Source organism: Pholcus phalangioides, unplaced genomic scaffold (assembly GCF_987345545.1).
Source record: "Pholcus phalangioides strain wild (caught in Gottingen) unplaced genomic scaffold, Ppha-v1.0 ptg000007l_1, whole genome shotgun sequence".
NCBI lineage: Eukaryota > Metazoa > Arthropoda > Arachnida > Araneae > Pholcidae > Pholcus > Pholcus phalangioides.
Genome location: NW_028301600.1, coordinates 28027865 through 28051741, shown reverse-complemented (window position 1 = coordinate 28051741; position 23877 = coordinate 28027865). Strand labels below are relative to the sequence as shown.

Below are 23877 nucleotides of genomic sequence, written 5' to 3'. Positions count from 1 at the left end.
TAGGAGAGTACAGAAGAAATGCAAGTTTGTTAACAGAGGAGTTGGACATCATGAGTGAAATGTTTAAGGTTGTGGTGAAAGCACAGGCTTGCAATCTACATTTGCATCTTTTTATGAACAATAGCAAAAAAATGCATAACTTCACAGGGTAGTTACTTTGAAGGAAACACTAAATAAACAGGTTCTATTTGTATTCATTGTTCCATAATATAAGTCTCTGAACTTTTTGAATGTAGTAGTACAGTATTATTGGCGAGTGAAATGTTTAAGGTTGTGGTGAAGGAAAAAAGTTTATTGAGGCATTTTTGGCAGATGTAATTGACATGTTTGAGTCATTAATGGCGTACAAAAATGCAAAAGAAATATTTTACAGGAAACTTCCATGGAAACTGTTCTGAGATATTAATAGGCATTTGCCATGATGAGCACCAGTCAGAGATGGAAGTAAATTAAGTTGAAATATTTGACCAGACTTGATCTTAATTTTTTAGTAAATTCATAGTGCAAAAACTTTAAATTAAAAAAATCCAGGATAGTTCTATTCTCTTTTGTAGTGTGGTGATATGACCAGAGTTTGCATGTGGTAAAGTAGCATATTCTCTTTTGTTGGGGGAGGGGGTGTAATTAAGTGAATATTAATTAACAGTGAAGCTGTCTAATGAAAGAATCCAGATACTTGTCCAATTGCTCTAGTACTTTGGCGGAGTCTCTGGGCTGGGATTTTTGGTGGGAACCCTGTTCAAATTATACTTGCCCCCCCCCCCCCCCGGTGAATTTCATAGTGTAAAAAACACAAAAACTGATGAGAGTCAATTTGAACCCCTGTTTTTAACCCCTGTCAGCCTTACCATCATGGGGAAAGGGAGTTCATGCCTACCCTAACCTATAAAAATTTTATTTCATTTTGAAGTATTTATTTTCTTCCAGATTATTGGGATAGGAACTTGAATCCCTTACAACAATATTAGCCTCTTTATTGCCTAAGGCTTGAATTACTAATCAGTTAAGTCAGGGTTCTCAAACTGTGTGCCGTGGCACCCTGGTGCACCGCCAACCTTTGTCAGGGGCACCGTGGAGCAGCAGTCCTGACAGATTTTATTCAAAGTGATTCTTTGTTAGACTTTTGTTATGGGGAGCCATGGATAAGCATTGATTAGAGGAAGGGGTGCCACGGGAGAAAAAAGTTTGTGTGAGAACCCCTTATTTAAATAGTGTTGCACATTCATCTAATACCTCTGTAATAAATGTTTTTTTGCTATAAGTGACTGAGTTCAGCTTTTGTGAGATAATTTTAATTAAATTGGTGATCTTTGAAAATCTCTCTATCCATAATAACTCTAGTGCATGATACATATGCATTATGGTGTTTCGGTAATCCAAGGCGAATAGGACCAAGACCTCCTCGGATTACAGAAAGCTCAAATTATCTGAAAAAAAAAGTGAAAAACACTCGAATATTAGTTTACTTAAAAAAAGACTAACAAAAACAATGAAAAAAGGGACTTACAATCTACTCTCATGAATAACTATATATGGATGGATTTTTTTTATTATAACTTGAAGAAACAATTTTTTCTTGTTTCAAGTCATTTCAGATGCATAATGTTAACAGCATGGCTTCAACTTGTTCCATATATAGCAAAGCATTTTTAGTGCTGCTGCACCTTTATTATGCGTTGTCTTTTTTTTTTATTGTAAAACAGAGAATATTTCAGGGCGGACTGGTGATAATCTATGCTGAAACACAGACAGCTATCAACCCTTTTCAATGATTATATGTGAGCCATTGCTGGACAACACAGTATTGTCTACCATTACGAAGAATACTTTGGATCTGCTTCTTTTCCATTGATCCTTGATGGTGAAAATGTTTCCATTTGGGAGGAGAGGGTATTTACAAAAGGAAGTGGAATATATTATTATAGAGTTAACACATTAGGACTGAAGCTGTATATTCTACAAACCTTGGAAGCTGCCTCGTCCCATTCAAAATGAAATTACTGTAGAATATGTGTATTCTTGGAAAGAAACTAAATGACCTTGGTTATCAGAGGAAAAGAAAAAGGTCTAAAGAAGAGTTTAAAAAGTTTTCAGACAGAACTGCAAGCATTTTTTTTAAATTTTGCATTGTTGGTTAAAAAAGTTAAAAAGCAATTTTCCTGAACAATTTTTTGGAAATTCTGTAAACCCTCCAAAATTTCAGAGAATGGGCAGAAAGGAATTTCACTCGAAAACCCTATTTAGATGTATAATATCTCTGTTGATCTGATTTTCACTTCTGGTTTACTCTTGGATTACAGGGAAAATTCTTCCCCCAATCAGGAGTGGCCACTCAGTGGCACGAAAAAGTTTGCCACAAAAATTTTCAAAATGGTAAAAAATATTTAAAGATAGTAATACACATTACACAGCGGGCATTTTTTTATGTATAAAAAAGAACCCTTGGTTGAGATGAATACTTATCTTCTGATTTAAATTTGTTCTCCAGTAGCCCACACCAGATATTCACAAGTTTATAAACCCCATAAAATAAATTCACAAAGAGGTGATGGACATCTTTGAGTTCAAAAAAAAAATTTTTTTTCAACAAATTCAAATTTAATCAGAATTTTTTGGGACACTAACCTTGATATTAGAATGGGTTAGAAAAAGGTTGGCATCACATAAAAGAGCTTAAATAACATCGCCAATTACTCTGAAACCACATAGAAGATCAACAATTTACAATTCATGAAAATGTAAAGAGGCACCCTTTTTTATGGATTCTCTAAGTGTTTTCAGAATGGCACAGGAAGTATGGTATCTAATACCATTGAATATGGAGATCTGTAATAAGAACAGTACGTAATATCTGCAAAATGATGTCAGCAAAAGTGTGTGAGGGGTCTGCTCTTATCGAAAAAGACCAAGAGGAGAGCTTCTAAAGATATGGCCAGAAACTCAACATATAGTTATTGAGAAATGACACAAGAGTTTGAATCTGAGCAGAGGTTGATACTCACCATGGATTCATGTGCTTAATATAATTTGATAAATTTACTGAATTGTAAATGCTGGCTTTAATATATCAATTACGATCACCAAAATAACAGGTTCTTTGGATAGAGAATTCAGGGCATCATTCTACATGGTGAAATGGAGTTTCATCTCCACACACAGGGCAGATGATCGAACCTATAACTTTTTCACTCCAGTACATATATGTGTAGCTTTATTTTGAATGATTTTAATGATCTTTTTTTCAAGTTAAGACATGAGGTACATATATGTGTACTCAACTCAAATGATCCTAGTAAAGATATCGACCCTAATTAATCATTTCTCTTCTTTTTAAAGGGCATTTTGACATACAATAAACACAAATAAATCAAAAAAAAATTATTTTTTTTTAATAACAGGTTTTGGCTCAGGTTCCAAGAGGGTATAGCCACAGTTGTGTAGATGTTTTGCTGGGTTAATATGGCCAATGATGATTTGTATAACCTCAGTAAACCTCAGCCAAAACTGGCTATGAAAAAGAAATATTTTTGATTGATTTATATTTATTGGGGAATATTGTTATTGAAAATAATAAGAATTATTCTCAAGTTATTTATAATAGTCCTTCCAGAGGATATTCTCCTCGATGAGAATATTCTTCAGTTATTTATAATAGTAGTCCTTTTCCTGAGATTATTCTCAAGAATATTTGTAATAACATGCATTATAATAAATAATGTCTATAAATAACTAGAGAATGATTCTTATTATTTTACGATAAGAATATTCTCTGGTAATTTATAATAGTAGTCATTTGAGAGAATATTCTCTGTTCCCCCATCTCTTCCCGTCAAGAAGACAGGGATTATTAAAGTTTGTAGCCCACAATATTAAAGTTTAAAAGCCAAAAAATGAAACTGACATAACTGAATTGCACAACTTGCAAGGACATGTGAGTAATACAGAATTTAAGTGTATGCACATTGAAAAAAACAACAGTTCTGTATCTTCTTAGAATGAAGGTGATTGTATAAGAATAGCTTCCTTTGTGAATCAACTTTGAGTTTTATGCTTTGAACCAATTTCTGAAAATTTATCTAATTTTAAATAACTTTTTAAGGTTTTCATCTAAAAGGTTTCTAAAATTTGTATAACCAAACTTTTAAAACCTCTCATCATGTAATTCAGTCAAATACATTTTTGATTTTATTTGGTTGGGTTTCCAACACTAGTTTAGCTTGTTTGCAGTCAGGACTCAAAAATTCCACACACATTACTGATAATTCATATTTTCTATCCACTGTTTGACATATTCAATGGTTGTTATGGAAACAGGATAGAAAGGTTCATGTTCATACAGCTTCAAATTTGCTGCCTCTGCCTATTTGATCAGCAAGTTCATTTCCATGAAAGTTGACATATACAGGAACCCAAAGACTATTGATATTGTTGTGAAGTACTACTGAGTTGTTTCACAGTTCAGGGCAATAGTTGACACACAGCTGAAACTTGAAGTAGTTGTTTGAAGCCAACAAAGCTGCTCGGCTGTAGGAGATGATGAAATTGGATTTGGATTAAAATGAAGTTATAATGCCTTTCAGCAATTAGGGTTTTTGTTAGTGTAGCTATGGCAAGTACTTCAGCTCTTGCAACTAACGCAAAACAATATCTTACTCAAGTAGTTGTTTTTTCTTCTTTTTACAGTAAAAGCCCTTCCTTTGCAGACACCAGCAGGACAAAAAAAAAATCCAGTGAAAGAGGGGTGGCCATTAAAAGGGGTTTTATTGTATTACTTTTCATTAAATTTTTATTGCTCTTGTTGATCTCCTATTAAAAATAATGTATAACATCTCCTAAAATGGACATACTTCACCCAGATGAGAATCTCCACATTGGCCTTTGGTTTCTGGATTAGCAATTACAACTTTAACTCCAGGAAGTAGCTTTCCAGATTCCATTAAACACAAACTATGTGGGGCTCCTCTCTCAACTAGGGTGACTCTGTCATTGCGAAGAGCACGCATATCTACATAAACTGCAGTTGGATCAGGACTAGATGCACCCTGAAATAAAATTAAAAAAAAAAAAAAAGGTAAGTATTTATTCATAAAATATCTGCAGATGTCAAAAAACACTCGAGAATTCTTTACTCAAAAATAGAAATAATGAAGTTCTAACATTAAGTTGCAAGTAGAGAAATCAATATAATCGATACAACACAAAATGTTAATTATAAATAAGTCTATATAATATAATTTTAGACAATAATTAATAACTGGTTTATTTATATTTAATTAATTATAAATAAATGATAAATATCCACTTAACTTTCGGTAATCATGTTGCTTTTTTAGTTGATGAAAAAGAAAATAATGTTGCTCAGAAAATTTTTTCATTCCTTAATAATTATTAAGGATTGAACTTTTAGCAGTTTTTACTCTATAATTTGCATTTTATTTTTATATTAACCAAGACAACATTTTTTTTATTTATTTTAGTCATCTTGTGGCAAAGGTAGCTGTGTGTGTTTTTTTTAACAATAATGTTTGAGTTTGATGGGGTGGGGGGGGGGGAACTCTGAAATTTTGTGCTAATACCCAGACATCTGCTTTTTCCTAAAAACAGAGTGTTAAGGAAAATTTTACTTATCTATGACTGTGTGCAAATGAAATCCAAAAATCGCATTGATACACAAATTGAAGGATGATGGTGGTTTTATCTCAAACAATTATGGCTTTGATTTGAAAGCGAAAATAAATAACATCAGTAGAATAAATTTTGAAGTTGTACAGTAGGACACAAATTAACCAAGTTTTGGGTTATCTTAGGTGCTTTTCATAAATGAATTTTAAAAATTAAATACAATAAAACATCATACATATAAGTTTTAGCATAGACAAGATGGCAATCGATTGGTAGTCTACCACTGATGTTCAGAGAATTTTGACAGTTTGTTATCTGTAGCATAGTATAGTATATATAGCACTATATTTATAGTTGCAGAGTATTCATACATAGTCTGGAGATCGCCGATTTACAAGTCATAGGTTGAGCATGTATGCTGTAATTGACATATATGTTTGTATATAAGCCAAGTAATTTTGGTCAAAAGTTAGTTCTTATATTAAGGGGATCAGTTTTGAGAAGAAAAAATTCACCAGAATTTTACTGATTGCAGGAACACAGACTGGCGTGAGAAGTGGATTTTATCCAGCATACAAAAACAGGCTGTTTTTAACATTGTGAGCCTCTGGACCAAGGAATGCACTGAGGCTCCCTATGAGTTGGACAAAATTCATAGTAATTGCTGTGCAAGGTCATCTATGGCCTCTCATGCACCAAGAGGCTCACAGGTAGTGATTAGCAGAACCCAACTTGTTTAGCACAATGGCTATACTTTCTTGGAACAGAATGCATACCACACACAGCCCTGGTCTATCTCTACATAGGCTTTACTATCATTTTACCTCAAATAAGAGGTTTGTGTCAGAATTAATTATTGTGAAACCTAACTGTGCATTTATGTAAGTTTAAAGATGAAACTGGCAATGATGTGCTTTCTCATGATCTAAATGTTGTAATGTCTGTTACATGCCGTGACTAGATTTCTTTTTTAACCCTTTGAAGGGCGGTGGGAACCCCTTTATCCCACCTTTTTAAAAAATTCATAACTCCACGAAAAATAGGAATTTTTTGCTGCAAATCGATTTAAAATGTAGTTTATAATTCCAAAAGTTATCAGAAGATGGTTCTAGTTGTCCACAATCTTTTTTTCATATTACTAATGATAGTTCTTTTTCGTCAAATATTTTTGCTGACACTATAAAAAAAGTGATTGCAGATTTTTACCAAATTTTGCATCACCAACTGGGTGAAATGATACAAATTCAATGTATAGTATTATGAATTTTGTCTTGCAAGTAATTTTTGAATCCACAAGATTTTTTTCAGAACGTATTTGCTGAAGAAAAAGGGTGGGATACATGTAGTCCCACCGCGCGTCTACAGCATCCCCCCTACAGAGGGCAGCACCAATTTCCTCACCCTTGGGAAATCTCTTTGGAATGCGTGTTTTGTAACATGATACTGTTGCGTCTGGAAATTTTTTTTTTATTTGTGTGTCTTCTTTAGTACAGAGAATGGTCCCCTCTATAAAGTAGAAGAAAATTCAAAATGCCTCAAAAAGGACTAACAGCTGCTGAAGCTCTTGCTTTGATTGAAGAAATACCATTGGATCCAGAATCCTCAATTGAACTTGATAATGATGAAGTGCAAGAATGGGAAGAATTTCGCGTATTGGGGATGAAGAATTGACTATCGTAGAAGAATCTATTGTTGATGAAACATCGACTCCAGGACCATCAACAATAGATATAATAACTTGAGTAAAACCCCAAAACAGAACACTGTTCCAGAATTCAGAGAAAGGACTGGGCCAAGTGATGAGATTTTGGACCTGAAAGAACAATCTCCTATTGCGATTTTTTTTTTTTTGTTTTCATCAGCCCTGATTGAGCATATCATTTTCCAAACAAATCTTTATGTAACCCAGGAAGGAAAGAGGTTTGATCCAGTTCTAAAGACGAGTTTCTATGCTTTTTAGCCATAAATTTAGCTATGGGCATAAAAAAACTCCCTATCTACAGAGACTACTGGTCAACAAATCCAATTCTAGCCAATAGTTTCATAAGCAAACTAATGCCAGTGAAAAGATTCACCTGGATGTTGGTCCACCTACACCTGAACAATAATTTGGTTCAGCTAAAGAAAGGTGACCCCAACTTTGACAAACTATAAAGTGCGACCCTTATTGAGTCATTTGTCAAAGAGATTGCTATAGAATTTTGTACTTAACACGTCATTATTTGAGACTTTGTCTTCCATCAACATTTAAAATACAATTTAGAAGTATTTCTCCATATTATGACATCCTTTAACTATTCTAATCTTTTCCTGGCTAATAAAATGAAATAAGCACTATTGTAAATGTGCCTTAGTAATGCTTTCCCTGCCAAGCATTTTCACCGCGCTGATAAGCGCTAAGTGCGCGGTGGGACAAATGGTATCCCACCTCGTATATAAATAAAAATACAAATTTTTTTTTCAATTTTTTGAAAAATGTAATATGTACACACATATGCATCGGTACATCAAGTTATTTTTATATATTTTTCATATTTCCATGTCGCGCACTTCAAAGGGTTAAAGAGGGCACGAGCTCACATTTGTACCTCGAAGTTTGGGGAACCACAGAAAACCAACTTCATCCCACCACTACTGTGTCGCCTGTGAAGGGTCAAACCCAGGACCTCAGGATGCAAATCTATTGTGATACCCACACGAGCAAACAGCAGCTACATGCATAGCTGAAATATTGGTTTAAGGAAGTTAAAAAAAATATTGCACAAAAAAAAACTCATGGATTTCTTTGTCAAAATTTTATACAGTCGAACCCCTTTATATCGAACTGTCTTTGGACCCAATAAAATGTTCACTGTAACCCAAGGTTCAATATATCCAAATTAGTTGAAACATTGATATTTCTTAGCATTTGATGGCGGTTTTGTTGGAAAAATTCCCTGTGATAACACACAATTTACAAATAAATTATTAATCACTTAAATAGACAATTAATGAAACATTAGAAAGGAAGAATTTTGAAGTAGTATTGCTTACTTAAATTTTTATATCCTATGGAAAAAATTTATTATTTTTGATCGAATACATTTCAATTTTATGTAAAGTTATCAATCTCCTTATCGATGATTAGGAAAGAGTCAAAAGTTTTTTGTCCACACATTTTTCCATAGGAAAAAAGTATTGAGAATGTTTGCAGCTGCTTTCATTTCAGAGATTGAAGGTGCTGACATTTCACTTTCTTCTTCTGAGGGTAAGGAATCTTCTTCATCAGCATCATTCTTTTGCTTTACTTTGGATACAATGTCATCATCGGTGGAATATTTGAAGTACACACCTTATTATCACAAGATTCAAAGTGTTCAATTTCATCTCTAGGAAAAAGATTTACACCAAGCTTCTCCAACCATATAGCGATTGGTTGGTTTTAATTTTTGTCATCCGCAATACTGTCTCTTCCTTGCTCCAATACATTCTTGGAAAGACCTGCATGTCAAAAGCAGTTGCAAATTGTTGCATGGGTAAGCAGTGATGATCACGCTGCGATTTTTCCAAAAGTTGAAAACTGTAGATTTCTATAAGGAAAATTCCTTGCATATTGTCGATTGATTAGCTCCATCTTTAATACGTTTGATTATTTTTACTTTACCATCAATTGAAATGCTTTTCTCTTTATGGAATTCGCCATTCTTACCAATTTTTTTAAGGTATTGCTAAGATGGCATAATGTCTGTTTAGTCAGAAGCGGTCATATGTATATGAAGACAGCAGCAGGAGATAGAACGAAGGGAGACATCAGATGTCACTAGGTCTGTTCCACTATTCTGATTTTTCAAGGGGTGGCTTGAAAAGAGTGGGTTCTTGTAATGCAGTGGTTCTCAACCTGTGGAAGTCCACGGCATGGTTTATTTTTTTTTTTGTGAGTGGAAAGCCTGGTCATACGCACAACTAATATAGAATCAATGGGTAAAAATGAAATGGTGGACCACTCATGGCACAGCGGTTGAGAAAAACTGTTGTAGCAAATCTGCATTAAGAGAACTTTCAAGTGGCTTTACTGTTGTAGTGGGCCAATGAATTCTGGATTCCCCTAGAAACGGCAGGGAGGGTGGGGAAAGAGGAATGCTGTTTATCAGGTAGTGGACCAGTGAATGATTCCTAGAAATGGCAGGGAGGGTCAAGGAGTGGGGTTTGACACGGTAGTCAAGGAATGCTGTCTTTCGGGATCCCAATATGTGTAAGCCTACCTTAAAAAAAAACTGGAAAAAAAAATTTGCTGAAGGGATATTTCAGTTCACTATAAGCGTTTAAAATAACATTAGTTAAATAGGTGTTCAGTTGGGACCACTGAAAAAGTTCATTATAACAGAGTTCACTATACCTGGGGTTCACTATAGCGAGGTTTGACTGTACTATCAAAATAATTTACACAATTCTAAGCTTTATTGTGGATAGAATGATATAATATTTCAAAAATGAGAGCACATACTTGTAAACAAATTGCCACATTCACACGACATCCAAAACTAGTGCTAACAGCTCTTGGTGATAAACCTAAACCAGAAAATAACTTGGAAAATGAAGTTGTCAATCCAACTCTAGGTCTTTCTTCAGCTGCCACAACACATGTACGAACACAACTCAAATTGATCCCTCGTTGCTGGAAGAAAAAAACTTTATTTTTAGCACTCTGGTACTCTTCATAACTGATTTGTAAGTTTAAAAATATTAAAAAAATAGTTATGCATCAAAAATAGATTAAAAAAATTGATTTCAATAATATATAAAATATCCAAATCAAAAATTATAACTGAGATAACATTTACTATAATGCCCATTAAGAGTAATCTATATATTGCCTTCTTATCAGCTACATCCACACATATTTGATAAATCTATTAAGCAATTTCAAATCCCATATTTTGATATCTATATCCCTACATGACATATTATTGAAGCTGAAGATCCAACTGATTTTATTTTATTTTATAATTATTATATCAGAAAATAATAACACATTCAAAAATATTACCTCCTCGCAGTAGTGATTCAGTAAGGCTTTTAAAAATATTTTGAGATTATTTTCTTAAGATATACTGATAATATATTCAAAATCCAAGCAGAAAGATCTTATCTTGTCAGTTGTTGAACTGAGATTTTTTTCCCAAGAAATTTATTTATCATAATTTTTTTAGTGTGCTTTTAAAGTTGGCTCGAAGACCTTTGCTCGATACATAATTCTGCAACTTATGTAATACAGCACTATAGTACAAACCTGAATTTCAAGATATAATTAGAGTTGTTTTTTACAATATATGTGTCCAAGATTTTAAAATAATTTCTTCCCTTCTGATGATTTCATTGAAACACCTGAATACCCCCCTAAAAAAAACAGATACCTTCAACTGGTTTATTGATGAGCCTAACCCTTTGGTACACAGCTCCATTACACCATATGAACAGAAAGTATCACGAACTGTAATAAACATTGAATGCAAATTACTTCACAATTTCTCTAACACAAAAAACAAGTGTATGACATACATACAATAATCAAGAATTTTCCTGCCAAAATTTTAATTTCCACTTTCAGTATGACAAATATATAAAACTTAGAAGTATGAAGAAAAGAGTATGGATAGAGTGAAAAAGTATGGAGTACAATTACAACAAAAACAAGATTTAGAGAGCAAGATGGTGGACAGAAACTAATAAACAAGTGATTTTTCACATGGTAGCTAAGTACTATTGAGTCTTTCACGAGCAGCTATGAGCATGTTCATTCTCTTGATTTTTAAATGAATTGCAAAAATACACAAAATACAGTAGAACTTCTCTTAACCAGCATTTTCCTACAACTGCATCTTCTTATGCTGCCTTAAAAAATGCAATTCTTTATTTGATGAGTTAGTGATCATATTATGTTAGTGCAGGATGTAAATACATTAATTAATGATACCCCCATTGGATCTCGAAAACCTTATCTCTCAGTATTTCATTGTAGTTTATGTGCCTAGTCTTCGAATAGTATGATGTAATATTTGTATAATGTAATATTCCATTATACAACACATAATTAATTGTATCCAGGTTTCAATCCTCCTTGTTCAACAGCCTTGTCTCCGGCAGGCATTCTGCCTAATTAAAATAACTTCTACTGCATTTTCATATTAAATTTCTGTCTACGTTCTATATTGCTAAATGATTTACAATGATAATCATGGTTGTGAAAACATGAGATTGAGCAAAATATACCAAGGTACTTTGATGTACAGTTGAACTTGTATAACTTGAATGCTTGTTATCTCAAATTATTTTTAATCTTGAGACTAATATAATTTTTACAAATCGAAATTTTATGATTATATTGATTATAACTTGATAGTCAATGATTTCATATTGCTTGTATCGTATTCCTTGGCTGCATTTAATTCTTAAATAGAATCTGTGTTCTCCAAAATGTGTATAAGCAAACATTATGTGTGGTGCACTTCAAATTTTTGTGTAACCACTTGGTCCATTGAAAAAAAGTAAGCTGCCAGTATTTAGAGGCAAGACACCAACTATCGCCCATTGGTCTAAATCAGTGTTTCCCAAAGTGGGCAATGGAATAGTCCAGGGAGCGATAGAAGTTGAGGTTATAACATTGGATTCTATGGGCTTATTTGAGTTGGGAGTGATGAGAGAAAAAACTTCTGATGAAGGGGGCAATGGAACATAAAAGTTTGGAAAACTGTGGTCTAAATCAACCAGAGTGCCAAGAGGGTGCATTCTGAATAGAGAGCATCACTTCTAGATGGAATAGTGTTATGACTTGTTGTAACATTTGACTTCACATATGTATATAGTATAGTTACCACACCATTCTTCATAAGTGGAAGCTGTCATTCAAGCCTTTAAATTTAATTTGTGAACAGCTGGGAAAATTTTTATTTTGTATTAAAATTATAGCAAGTGTTTAATCTTATGTTCCTGCCCCAGCATCTACTTTTAAGATCTTAAAAATCAGCCTACTTTGGTTAAGTGAGATGGTTTGATGAAATGCATAATTCTTAATTATTGTACTATAATCATTATATAATCTGCAATAATCCCATAGGATGTAAAAAAATATGCTTGGATTTAAGAACTAGGCATTTTACACAAAAATTGTATTTTTCAGAAGACACCGACGAATAAGGCAAAGAAAATTTCCAAAAATCTTCCTTCCAAAATTGCCTTATTCGTTGGTGTCTTCTAAATATTCTTGGGCAAAGTGGATCAACTCTTCTAAAAATTGTATTATTCCAAATTTAACATAAATTAGGGTAAGCCTATTGCTGATGTAAATATAGCACAAATTGCAGCATTATTAATTTCCACTAACTAGTAACTGCTTTAATCTGATTGTACTTACTCAAAATGTAAAAATAAAGATATCTTACCTTTGTATTGACTAATTGTAGACAACCAAAGACCTGGATTGATCTCTACTTCTGAAGGGGGAATGAGGATTGTATGATGACCAGAATATACACTGGGGGGAAAAAAGTTTTTCTTTTAATTAATTTTCTTTATCTTTTTCCTTCAAAAACAATTGAGCTTTATAATTGAGAGAATGAAGTAATACGGTTTCGAGCACTGAAGTTGAGCATAAAATAAGGATAAATTATTAATTAGCACTAATGAAATTAAAATTTTTTATACCTATTTAAACACCACAATGCAAATCCCAGTCCACAATATGGGTCCAGACATAAAGCAATGTGTCGAGAAGGATACAATTCACAGGCCAACTTCATACTTCTACATAAAGATGTAGCAGCTGCATGAGACATCTATAAAAAAAAACATTAAATAAAACTTGAAGAAAATAAGGGGAGAAAAAATACATTTTTTTAACATCTATGGATTTAACTTAGCTTAGTGAATAAAAATTTTCAAGTTCTCTCATCAATTTTCACTCCAGACCAAATATCCAGGTTGCGATTTTCTAAAATTATGTTTTCAAAATTGCATTATAGTGAAATTGCCTAAACTGAGATGCTATGAAATGAGGGATATCTGTATATAAGCTTATTAAATAAAATTTTTTATTCAACCCCCCCCCCTCCCCCATACTCAAACATTTCACTGGCATAAGTAACAAGCAAATTTTTAAGTTTCACAAATCATTAGTCATGACTAAGCAGCCCGAAATCCTTACATCATATTGCATACGATGAGCATGAAAACCGAATATGTTTCATATCTACAACAGCATTGAAATAAAATTAAAGGAGAAAAATGTGTAGTTTCTTCATATAATATTTCAATGTTTCTCTTACTTTGATTCCAGCAAGCATCCCTGTTGTGCTAACACTGAAATCTAGATATGCAATCATTTCAGGAGTGGGAGCTCTGTAAATACTTGTCAGCTTCTTTTTTGGAAGATCATCTGTATCTAATATTAATGGCCATGATTTTATGTCCACAACATTTCCTGCTTCCTAAAAAACAGAATCAATACTATTCAGGGAAAAATACTGTATAAAATTTACTTCCAGAATATAAATGATTCCAAATGAAAGAAAAAATTGATATAATTAATTCTCACTGGGGGGAATAAAAAGTATGAATACAAAGGCCACAACAGGCAAAACTGCCCATCATGGTAGCTGAAAAAATTACGCCCAGAAAAAATATGGATGCCAAATAACCAAAATACAGCAATCAAATATAAAAGCATATATATATATATATATGCACTGCCCATAAAAAAAGATAATGGTTGTCTTATCTAAGTATGGATAGCTTCTAGATTTATCCCACTATGTCTATCATACTTCTTTTTAAACTTATCAATTATGTTTAGAATTTGCAACCCCCGAAGGTAAGTTATTCCCCATTTACTGACAGCCCCATTAGAGTAAAACACCCTGCAACACCACAACCTGGCATTGTCCCTTGCTGGACGATTCTGGTGTCCCCTTGTCAAAACAGTTGATTGACTGTGTATTAATCCTAATGGTCCTATCCATTCTGTTGAAAATTTAAACACTCCGATCATATCCCCGACACCTGCATTCCTCCGACGTAAACATATTCAAGAAATCAAGTCTTTCTTCATAGATCAAGTCTTGTGTGCCAACAACAGCATGCATAGTTCTTCTCTGCACCCCGTCAACCAAGTCTATGTCCGTCTGTAGGTATGGTCTCTAAAACCTTACGGCATGCTCCAGTGCAGGACTAACTGAGCATTGGAAGAGCAGAAGAATGACTTTAAGTGAATGCGAGAAGTCTTTCAAGAATGAAATCGAGCATTCTATTTGCTTTTTTGACCACTGCCGAACAATGGTCAGAAAACCTAAGCCACCCGTCGATTTCACTTAATTTATTTATTTCTTTTTTTAAAGATTATAATACATAAAATTATAAATTGTGGAAAAAGTTGAAAAAAATAGAATATTTTGAAATGTATTTTGAATTTTTTTTTTCAAATATATACAGGATGTTTGTAAGCTGTTTAGAAAAAATTGGAGGGGTGATAGTACCCATCCAGACAAACAATATTTATAATGGAATCTATGGTCACAATACAGTTTTTCCCCCTACAAGTTTGACATGTACTTGAAACAGAAGTTTAAGAGGGGATCGTCAGTCTTTCATTTGCTGATGTGAACTGTGCAATGACACACTAGGACATCACTTTAAGCCTTTCCTTTGTGTCTTTTATGGATCTGCACAGGATTGTGCAACTTAATCCATTGTAAATATTGTTAGTCTTGATAGGTACTACTATCACTTCCAATTTTTTCTAAACAGTTTACGAGAACCCTGTGTAACCTAATAATGTTGTAATAGGCCTACCCATTTCAAAGGATAACATGCATATTATTTCAACGTGTTAAAAAAATTGTACATTTGAGTATAAAGTATAATACTCAATATACAACAAAATAACACAAAAACATGAAAAACCGTATGTTAAACACACATTTGAAAATGAATGATAATGTAAGAATGTTCTGAAAAAATAACTAATTTTATTAAACACTGGTCTCTCCAGAGGTGGATACTAGGTCATAAATACATATAAGGCCTACCTTTGATTTCAAAAGTTTTGAAACTGGGGCAGTTGATAAAATGAGCACTGACTTGCTGACATCTACAATCATTCTAACTGTTGGTAATGTAGTCTGCAAATTCTGTGGGTGAGGTGGTCTGATTGTTACAGGAACAACACCTTCAAGTAAACCGTATGCATATAAATATTCTCATATATTAATACATGTTATTATATATTTCTCAAAAATAATATATATATATAAATATATACACAACAACAAAACCTTGCAAACATTCCCCTAAGAAATTTTAAACAAACTGGTGCACATCAGGATGTGTGTGTGTGCTCTTACTATCCATTAGTCATAAAAAATCATGGAAAAAATATACAAACCTCTGTAACACTGAACCACTCTGTAAAGTTTGAATGAATATAAGACATTTCATACAATACAGTAGCTAAAAATATGGACAGCATCTATCCCTATTCATTTCTTTTCAGATTTGCAATACAACGATAGCATCATCATTCACTTGTGTCATCTACATTGTGTTTGAACAATTCTGATTAAGAATAAGTGTTTCAGCAGTTTATATAAAAAATAAAATAAAATAAATAAATAAATATTCACTTATTCGATTTCTTTTATTCTTAGTACAGTGATACCTCAGCTAATGAAAATTATTTTGTTCTCAAATCACATTCGTCAGCCAAAACGTAAATTCCCACAGGTCTCTATGGAATATTGCTTTTTTTTTAGATACTACCCAAAATTTAAAGATAAGTTTTTAAAATACTGAGAAGCACTATAAAAAAATAATAATAACTGACCAAAAGCTGAGATAAACAACTTCACAAATGGATGAAGGAGAATTTAAATGAAGATTGGACTCTGAAGATGTTTTTATTTTAAACTATGTACACCACCCAGTTGGGTACTAGATGTGTCCCTATTTGATGGGGTCAACTTATTTCTAAATATTATAAATTACTTATTTCTTATATTATAAACTACCTTTTGGATGAGACAATATACTAGAGAAACAACGTTGGTTAACCCAAACTAAGAAGAAAACAACAGCTAGATGCATTTCAGGAACTGTATGAAATTCCTTCTTCAGTAGTCAAGAAAAATTGAAAGATAGTGAAAAGGTAAATACTCCATACAGGGGGGAGTTACTCGCTGTTCAAGACAAAGAGTTGAAATGAAATGGCTGGCAACATGAGAAAAAGAGGAAAGAAAAATGGTTGAGCCAATCACAGATGAGAACATGATAGTGATGCTGATGGAGTAAAAATTATTGTATAAACTATTGTCAGATTTTTGAAAAGGGTAGTGTGCTAGTTAGGTCATTGACCAGTTAGTTTGAGTTTTTGTAGACATGGAATGATTTGTAGAAGTCCAAGTCAACCGGTGAGGGACATTTTTGAATAATTTTGGCTGATGAGAAGTCAAATTTATGGTGAAAGGACCAGCAATGTTGGGCTATGGATGAGCGGTAGTCTTGGTTGGTTATACACTGAAGAGCCAAAAAAACTGGTTCACCTGCCTAATATCGTGTAGGGCCCCCCTGAGCCTGCAGAAGTGCTGCAACACGACGTGGCATGGACTCGACTAATGTCTGAAGTAGTGCTGGAGGTAATTGACACCATGAACCCTGCAGGGCTGTCCATAAATCCGTAGAGTAAGAGGGGGTGGAGATCTCTTCTGAACAGCACGTTGCAAGGCATCCCAGATATGATCAATAATGTTCATGTCTGGGGATTTAAGTGGCCAGCGGAAGTGTCAGAAGAGTGTTCCTGGAGCCACTTTGTAGGAATTCTGGACGTGTGGGGTGTCGCATTGTCCTGCTGAAATTGTCCAAGTCCGTCGGAATGCACAATGGACATGCATGGGTGCAGGTGATCAGACAGGATGCTTACATACCTGTCACCTGTCAGAGTCGTACCTAGACGTATCAGGGGTCCCATATCACGCCAACTGCACACGCCCCATAGCATCACAGAGCCTCCACCAGCTTGAACAGTCCCCTGTTGACATGTAGGGTCCATGGATTCATGAGGTTGTCTCCATACCCGTACACGTCCATCAGCTCGAAGCAATTGGAACCAAGACTCGTCAGACCAGGCAACGTGTTTCCAGTCCTCAACAGTCCAATGTCGGTGTTGTCGGGCCCAGGCGAGGCGTAAAGCTTTGTGTCGTGCAGTCTTCAAGGGTACATGAGTGGGCCTTCAGCTCCGAGAGCCCATATCGATGATGTTCCGTTGAATGGTTCACACGCTGACACTTGTTGATGGCCCAGCATTGAAATCTGCAGCAATTTGCAGAAGGGTTGCACGTCTGTCACGTTTAATGATTCTCGTCAGTCGTCGTTGGTCCTGTTCTTGCATGATCTTTTCCCGGCCGAAGCGATGTCGTAGATTTCATTTTTTACCGGATTCCCGATATTCACGGTACACTCGTGAAATGGTCGTACGTGAAAATTCAAATTTCATCGCTACCTCAGAGAGGCTATGTCCCATCTCTCGTGCGCTGACTATAACACCACGTTCAAACTCACTTAAATCTCGATAACCTGCCATTGTAGCAGCAGTAACCGATCTAACAACTATGCCAGGCACTTGTTGTGTTATATAGGCGTTGCCGACCGCAGCACCATACTCTGATTGGTTCCATATATCTTTATTTGCATACGCATGCCTGTACAAGTTTTTTTGGCTCTTCAGTTTATATATTCTATGCTGATCAATTCGCTGTGTAGAATTATCAAGTAGATTATCAATCAGGGAGCTGTGATCGACTGCTATTGCTTAGAAGATATCGAGTTCAGCAAGAGGCATCGGTGAGGAGCAGATCTTAGTGGCTCATGTCATGAATGTATGGAAAGAAGCATATTTTTGTGCCAGAGGATGCGCAAAGAGGTTGTGTGGAGGTAGAGAAACTGCAAACAGCTTACAAAAGACAGTAGTAGAGAAATTTTGTTCATGATGAGTCCATCCAGGAATGCAAGTTGGTTATTGTTTTCTTCCTCTATGGTGAATTGAGTGCAGGGGTCAATGGAGTTGAGGATATTTAGAATGTGGTCATTGTTAATGTTACGGTCAAGGAGGACGAAGCAATCATCAACATATCTGATGAAACTAATAACAAATACTTCCACCCCAAAACCTATACCCAAACACAATAATTTCACCATTTTGCCTTTCTTCCCAAAAACCAGCCAATGCATTGCAAAAATCCTTCAAAAATATAATTTTTCTGTGGTGTTCACTCCCATCAATAAAATCAGCTTCTCTAAACTCACTTCTCTAAAAAAAAGATCCCATCGACTGACTCAACTGGGGCAGCAACATTCATGCCAATGCAGATTATCATATATAGGGCAAACTAAATATGCCCTTAAATACAGTTGGAACAAGCATTGAAGACACGCAACCAACCAAGACCTTAACCATTCATCCATAGCACAACATTGCTGGTCCTTTGACCATAAATTCGACTTTTCATCAGCCAAAATTATTCAAAAATGTCCCTCACCATTTGACTTGGACTTCTACGAATCATTCCATATCTACAAAAACTCAAACCAACTGGTCAGATTATTTCTAAACTGGCTGACCCTAGATTCCAGTTAGGCTGGAACTTTACTGCACACCAACTCCGGTCATATCGCCATATGGCAATTTTCTATTTGGAGTTGGGGGTAAATTAATATGTCATGATTGTATCACCTCTTTTAACATATTTAGAAACCACACATTTTACATCAGGAAACAACATGTTAGTTTCTTTCTTTTCCTGGTTTAGGAATTGTAGATGCACACCTTTTTTTTTAATATATAGATATATACGAGAGCTACAACACACATGGGTTTCTCTCAACACTCTTATAGACAAAAGGAACATCACGCCACTGTATACGTGCCTGTTGAACCAATGAAAAAAATAAAAAAACGTTGGTTGTCTGGCAATTTCTTTCAACCAATCACATGGGATTTTCGCCAAACAAGGAAGAGGGTCAACCTCCATGATGCCAAAAAAAAAAAAAAAAAAAAAAATCGCTCTCTCACTCCAGAAACATGATCATGTGATGAGCTTAGGTTTGAGTGCTAAAGCACTTCGCCCCCATCGAAAAGATGAGTGTTAATAGTCTTTTCTAAATGCATTAAGGCATTTAGGGTAAGATGCTTTAAGAAAAACGTCAGTTGTCAATACCAATTTTTTAGTTGCCAGTATTTAGTGATCTGGGATTTGTCAAGCTCTGCATCTCATTATAACAAAAGTATGTGTTTTGAATTTGCATTATAGATCCTTTATTATAATGTTGTGTTGGACACAATAAGCAGTGGACTATTTGAAGGAATTTTTTTTAATTCAAGCTATCAGGTGCACAAATAGGTGCATTTAAAAGTTAAACATTATTTTAATTATAAAATTAGACTTAATGTAAAACAGTTTCACGGAGAAATGCTACAGACAGGAAACTACTGAAGAATACAACAAAAAGGGGAAAAACACACACAACTATATAGCTGCCAAGGAGATGCTGCCATCTATAGAGCAAAAACAATGAAAAACCTGGGCTCTAAAAACTAACTTTGAAAAAGTAACATGATATCCCAGAGATGCCGCTGTACTCTGCTGGTGATAATTAGTCAGGTTTGGCCCATGGATAATTTATTTGTAGGTGTTTTGAGGTTCATTAACAGGAGCGGAGAGAAAAGGGCACAGGGCATTTAGTCGAGCTTTTTCCAGAGACATAGCGACACGATAGCATAGCGGAAATGGTGGCGAGTGATTATGTAATTCATTATATTGTATTCTGATCATTAATTGATCTGATGAAAGATTTGTATTCATGCATGAGCCAAAGGTTATTGTTTTTAAATACTAAAACTGTATGTGTAGTACCATGCTAATAGGTTTATTTATGATTTTTCCTAACTCTAATTGAAAGGATAAAATTTGAAGTGTTACATTTATTGAGTAATGCCCTTTCATAATATATTTATGTGGCGTGACATCGCCCCCATGACATATAATAAAGAAACTAACATGTTATTTCCTGATGTAAAACGTGTGATTTCTAAATATGTTAAAGGAGGGGGGAATGTGATCATGACAAAAGCACCATTTATTTGTGGTCATCCAGGCTCAGTAGGCCCCTGGATTGAACCCATGGACAATGACGGTAACTTTCATGGTGGAAGATGAGCATCTTACCACTGCACCACTCAGGCCCAGTTAGGCTGGATAAGAAAAGTCCTACTGCATTTTTGAAAAATTCAAGAAAAATATATAATATGCAAAAATGTTTGAAGTGGTATATCCAAGCTCTAGGCTGTGTTTTAATTAAATAAAATGTGTATTGAATTCATGTTAAGAGGTCATTTTGTTTCTGCTATAATGCAAGAAATTTTAGTTTTATCCACAAAAATGTAATAAATATTTCATCACTATTGAACATTAATATGTTTTACTACTATATAATATTTCATATACAGATAACTGCTTAGATAGTTATTCTATAAATTATGGGAAAACTCACCCACATAAAGGCAGCCATAAAAGGCACATATAAGATCTAATCCAGGTGGATATATAAGAGCAACATGATCACCAGTATTAAGTTTGCCTTTTTCAAGAAGCATACATGCAACTCGTTCAGCTCGTTTATGTAGTTGCGAACATGTCAGTGTTCCAGATATGCCACCCTATAAAACATTAACATTGTAATAGTTACATTGACACTATTGTTAATAGTTACACTAAGGAAATTCATCTATCAGTTATAGGTAAAAACATTTGAATTTGAGAAAATCCAAAAATGTGACTTTCTTTTTTTGCACACTTAAAAAATCATTCAGGATATTAACATTTAAGGACTAATAAATAAATAAATCAATAATGTATATACAGTAACAACTGCTAATGAAATCGTAGGTCAATGAAAATCAGCCATTTTATAAAATCAGATTGTGAATGACAAATCAATGATTTAGCATATTAAAAATTCCTTTTCTTTTTACTTTTCCATGATGGATATGTGACAAAAATACAAAGTATTTTGTTTTATCCTCAGACTCTAATATAGTTACCCTACATGGAAGAACTTAGGCACCAACACCACCAATTTAGTCCCCCATGGCCACCTAGTATTTGTCAAGCCCTAACTTGATAAAATAAACACAGTAGCTTTTAAAAAGCAGTTTTTTAAAAAACTAATTTCATCTACTAAGAAGTTGTGTGAAACTTGAGACAAAACTTAATTTTAAAACTTTGTCTTATTTTCAGCAGCTGGAATTTGTTTGTCCAATCCAATTGTTTCAAAGAATGTGGTTTCACCATTTAAATATAAACATGCATATCTGCAGAAAGAACTAATGCAGAAGATTAACCTGACAAATGGTTCTTGCATTACAACTCCATCAATGGAGCTCTTCATCTACAAGTGCAGTGAAAAAATCCCACTCAGAAATCAAAAAATTAAGACATTCTCAGATGATCTGGTAGGTGCAGATAAAAACTGATAACTGATCTATTCCACCTGCAGTCAATGCCTGAAAAACTTTTTGTTTTGAGGCAAACTTAGCATTTTTTGTTTTTTAATTAACACTTACCTGAGGACCTTGGCATAGTACTGAAAACACCAAGGACCTTCGGAGCTATATTACAGTCACTGTCTATGCAGTATTAGCATTCTAATTTCTGCTTTGTTCTGACACACATCTCACAGACCTTTTTGTCTGGAACCCACATTTAGAAATGGCAAAACCAAAACAAAGAGGAGGTGATGAGAAACAAAATACAAACTTTTTTTTAAAATAATTTTCAAATGATAATTGAACTACTAATAGATCCTTGCCAAAAAGAGAATCACACTAAACTACTAGATGAAGAAAATTTGAGTAGTATACAATGAGAAAGATCAGAACTCATTTTTTAATACTTAAGTAATAACCTCATGACGTGTAATGATTTATTACCATAAGCATAATGCTTATCAGTGTGGAACACGTCATATATTTACATCACACTGTATTTTACTGAAATCATGAAATTTTAAAATGTGTTATTGATTTATCAATTATAAAAATCAGCCACTAACAATATCATCTGGACAAAAGGGTTTTTAATAAGCAACGAGTACTGTATATGATAAATAATGTGAAAATTTTTACATATTTTGATGCATTTTCGACAAACCTTGGCATTAAATAATGTGAATATAATGTGATCTGCTGTAGTGGTGACTCTCCATTTCAAAATTTCTGAGATGAATTGGTATTTGCGTGCTGTGTCACTATCATCATCAATAACTCCAATATCTCGACCTTGAGCAGAAGCAAGTCTTACTCCTTGAACCATATTGCCCACCATAACTGAAGCTGGTCCAACTTCTAGGTGCAAGATAACATGCAAATCAAAGTTATGAAACAACATATATAAAGTTATGAAGTAGTAGATTTTCTGCCTTGCCAAATGTGTCATTCATTCAAATACAGATATCTCTCAAAAAATGTTATTTGTTAAACTGTTTGTAAATGTCATTTGTTAAACTGTTTGTAAATGTTATTTGTTAAACTGTTTGTAAATGTTACTTGTTAAACTGTTTGTAAATGTTATTTGATTGTTGAAAAATGTTATGTTTTGTGATGTTTCAAATGCAGTAAAACCTTGATTATCTGTGCCATGAAAATTTCAATTTCATGTTCAGCTCTTCTTTGGCTGTGTTGTTGCTGGTTTTTTTCTCTCATTGGTTACATAAGATTTTGTGAAGGTTGTAATGGAAACTGATATTTCCCATCTTGTAAAATTGGATTTCTTTATTATTTTACACAGAACAGCCGCACCCCCCCCCCTATTCTCAGAGATGAACTCCCATGTCAATCCGTTGAAATGGCAGCCCCCATATGCACACATAAGAATTGGACATTGTCCTGGGGTGATCGGCACTTGAAGATTCACAGACGTCATGTTGGGAAGTTAGTCAAAATGTATTGTTGTTGGTTTTGTTTTATTTTGCAGCTGAAAGATAAAGCACAAGAATATTGTAACTTCGGATGCGGTCATTAGACTACATGACTCATCGGCTAGACCAGCACTATTCCTTGTTTGTGTCATTCTCGCAGTATAAACTATATAGTGCACATTTATAACATTTTATAACTGTTTAGAATGGCTGACGGGAAAAAGATAACCGTGTTTTTTGGTTATCCATGCTCATTTTTCC

The 23877-nt window shown here is 34.2% G+C and overlaps 1 protein-coding gene across 4 annotated transcripts in view; it reads right to left on the bottom strand.

Annotated features, from left to right (window-relative positions):
* Window positions 1-23877, bottom strand: part of DIP2 (disco-interacting protein 2) — a 234904-nt gene that overhangs the window by 10858 nt on the left and 200169 nt on the right. For 2 of the 4 annotated variants that reach the window (XM_089232966.1, XM_089232963.1), the window contains exons 27-35: window positions 22851-23041; window positions 21193-21358; window positions 15681-15820; window positions 13923-14084; window positions 13303-13433; window positions 13041-13132; window positions 11016-11092; window positions 10106-10276; window positions 4848-5042 (exon numbers count right to left, since the gene is read on the bottom strand). In XM_089232966.1, the coding sequence (XP_089089092.1) occupies window positions 4848-5042; window positions 10106-10276; window positions 11016-11092; window positions 13041-13132; window positions 13303-13433; window positions 13923-14084; window positions 15681-15820; window positions 21193-21358; window positions 22851-23041 (1325 nt within the window). Of the gene's footprint in view, window positions 1-4847; window positions 5043-10105; window positions 10277-11015; window positions 11093-13040; window positions 13133-13302; window positions 13434-13922; window positions 14085-15680; window positions 15821-21192; window positions 21359-22850; window positions 23045-23877 lie in introns of all 4 variants that reach the window. The other 2 variants (XM_089232964.1, XM_089232962.1) reach the window with 1 other exon arrangement.